Genomic DNA, 3,389 nt, shown 5'->3' on the forward strand with positions numbered 1-3,389 from the left:
TCAAAAGTAGAATAGAATGTAAATGCCAGCTCTAGCAAGAACAGGCTTGTTGAAAAATGTTAGGATTAAGTATACCTCTTGCCTAAGACTCCGGCAACAGCACTGCCCTCACTCAGTCTTTTCCTTATGAACTTTAGGCTATGGGATGGAATAAAGAGCCCAGAAAAATTCTGAGATCCTGGATCTTCTGGAATGAGGAAGAGGAGTTGCTTAAGGTTCCAGGCCATGAGGCCACTTGGCATCCACCAAAATCTGCATTTTCCTTCCCTGGAAATTTGCTTGTACATGCTTGCATGTGGCTAGACATCTTGCAATCTTTTTTTGTAGTTCAGTGAGGCTACATGGCTATTCTCAGGAACAGAAAGTTATAAGCAGAAATTATGAATTCCACATAAGAACTAAGGATTTAAGAAGCAAACTGCTCCCAGTTTTCTTTGCCCTTCTGCTGTCTTGATGTTGATGGCAATACTGTCTTCGGGGATGGCAGAGCCACAGATGGAGCTTGCCCCATGCATCTCATGTGTCATAGTGCCACTCACCCCCTAGTTACATTCATGTTTTTTACATAAGAAATAAATAAGTTTATTTGATCTATTTTGTTTTTGGATTTAGTTTCCATAACAGTTTAGCCTACTGCATCACTCCAAAAATGTCAAGGCTAGGAGGCCCCTGACCAGACACCCTCCCCCAGCCCCGCCCCGCCCGAGAAAGCCAGGGCTGCAAACTCATTCTAATTTCTCCCCACATTTCACCTACAGCATTCCAGCAAGCACTTTGATTTTCCTATTAACTAAGGTCATTCACTAGGTACCTCCATAGGGAGAGGACAGCTGGGCTAACTCCTTTCACCTGGAACTTACTACATGGAAAATAAATGAAAAGGGCACAATTACAGACTCTTTTATCATCATCTCTTATCCCCCAACTTCCATCAGCCACATGGGCACTGGTTTGCCTGTCTCCTTTCATATTTCTTCTGATTAAAGTCCAGATAAGAATGAGAGTGTGCATTTGGCCTCTGGTCTCCCACAAATTTAACCTCCCAAATGAAACCTTACCCTAGTTAGCCAGTACTGGGATTTTACTGTGACCTATACTTCATCTCATACAGACACTAACTAACTAGAGCTGAGCCAGGAGGATGAACTAAAAATTCCTCAAACCACGATGGAATTGCAAATGTCCAAGAGCCTGAGGGCTAAAGGCAGGGACCAGACTATGCACAATCTGATAGATTCTATCCTCTGGCCATGATCCCTTTCTATGATCTTCCAAATTATAAATTTCTAGATATATTCAGATCCTCTTCTCTCTGCCAGTACCTTCTACACAAATGCCCCAGAGAGGTAGAGGATCCATGTAGCTATACTAGTAACATCTTCCTTATACTAGAGCCCCCTTATGGGGAGAAACTGCACTACAGGATAAGCTGTCCAATCAACATGTGAGCCACATATATAACTTAAAAATTTCTAGTATCTACACCAAACAAGTAAAGTAAAACAAGTGAAGTAAATATATATTTTATTTAATTTAATATATCCAAAATATTATGATCGTACTCTACAATATAAAAATAATTAATACAATCTTTTATATTATTTTGGACCAATGGTGCACATTTTACACTTATAGCATGTCTCAATTCACACTAGTCACATTTGAATTGCCAGTGGCCCTTGGCTACCAACTGGACACCAGCTCTAGTCAACTCCTTGATATTCGTTCCCACCCTCACTCCACCTCATAATTGCTTTTACAGTTGGCTTCAAAAGCATATAGCACCTCTCTACCAGAGTCATAGCTGCTCACTCACTGGCTGTTCATATTGAACTTAAAGGAAAGGGGATGTGGAGAAACGGAAAGAAATCATTCTCTTCCTAAAATAATCTATATTGGATGGATCATTTTCCTCTTCCCTTTTTGTACTTCAATGCATTTGACAGATTTTGTTTTAATTTTTCATTCACTACTCCTAACATTTTAAGATCCATAGAGGTAGTAGTAAAAACTGGTCAGAATTTCTTTCTTTAATTTTAAAGCCTCCAAAATTGACATAATAGACTTTAACACACTTATATGTATTTACACAAAATACATCAATTTCTTTGCTCATTTATTGCATTTTATAAAACCTGTGATATTATAAGAATGTAAAGTTACAGGTCGATTTCTTTCATAAATAGAGATAAAAATAAAATCTAAGACATGTATTAGCAAAACAAATTCAGTATTGCACATGAAAAATGATAGTGTCTTATTTCAGGAATTTGTATTAGATTTAAACATTGAAACAAATCAATGTACTCCAATAACAGAATAAAAATGACACGATTATCTCAATCATTAGTGACAATATCTGTTGAAATTCAATTTTCCATTCAGAACAAAGCTTATAGCAAATTAAGAGAACGTCCCAAATTTGATCCTATTCATTGACAAAAAAATTATCATGATTAATAGTAAAAGGCTGAAAATTACCTCTCACCTATCTCTAGAGCTGTAATTACTTAATGAAGGATGTTCATTGTCACCACCAGTGCATTCTAGCCCTGAGTAAATGTTCAAAGGAAAAGGAAAAAGGAAGGAGACTGCAGAAAACAGAAGGTCAGAAAGGAGACTGAGGTGTGGATGAGCCTCAAAGGCTACTGCTCAGGTGTGGGTGAGGGCAGCAGAATGTTTAAGAGCTTGGGCGACGCAGGGTCATTGGGACTACACAGTTGCAAGGATTAAAATATGGGCAAAGAGTGGTAGGAAAGTAATATTTAGTGAAGGTGTAGATGGGAAAGCCGTGGTTTGTGACATTAAAAAAGGAGACAGTGCCGGCCTCATAGTCTACGAAAACCCCAACCCTGCGAGGGGGCACCGTCATGGAGAGGAGCAGGGAACTGGAAGAGTCCTCATAGGCTCTATATTCATGTTTATGGTGCAACCCAATCACCCAGTAGCCATTTTGAGGTTGATATCTGGAGTAAACATTGCGATTGTTCAAAAACTGGTTGACAGAGAATGGAGATCCCACGGCATCACTGCACACGCCCAGGATCCAGTCAGTCTTCTTGACCACATCCACTTCCCAGTAATGTTTTCCAGAGGAGAAATACTGCGAGCCCAGGACGCCGCAGTCATAGTGCTCTTCCAGATGAGACCCAGACAGAGCGGCGCCCACAAATCTCACCTGTCTCCGGTTTTTAGACAGGACAAGATTTAAATTAGCTGTGTGTGGATTCAGAGTCACGTCCACTGTGGAAAAAAAGGTACAACATCAGCAGATGACAAGGGGTGCAGGGGTCTTATGACACTGAGAAGAGGAGACACAGAAGTGGGTGGGAGGAATTGGAACTGTGTGGAGGGGGTATGGGCAGAAGTATCACCAGCTTATACCGGTG

At 40.3% G+C, this 3,389-nt stretch overlaps 1 protein-coding gene across 1 annotated transcript in view; it reads right to left on the minus strand.

The window, feature by feature from the left end:
- Positions 1-2,631: 2,631 nt before the first annotated feature.
- TRIM6 (tripartite motif containing 6) overlaps positions 2,632-3,389 on the minus strand; it is a 17,136-nt gene continuing 16,378 nt past the window's right edge. Inside the window, exon 8 of the mRNA XM_005860820.1 lies at positions 2,632-3,243. Coding sequence (XP_005860882.1) covers positions 2,681-3,243 — 563 coding nt within the window. The 3' untranslated portion in view covers positions 2,632-2,680. The remainder of the gene's footprint in view (positions 3,244-3,389) is intronic.

Source organism: Myotis brandtii, unplaced genomic scaffold (genome assembly GCF_000412655.1).
Source record: "Myotis brandtii unplaced genomic scaffold, ASM41265v1 scaffold1405, whole genome shotgun sequence".
In the NCBI taxonomy this organism is placed as follows: domain Eukaryota; kingdom Metazoa; phylum Chordata; class Mammalia; order Chiroptera; family Vespertilionidae; genus Myotis; species Myotis brandtii.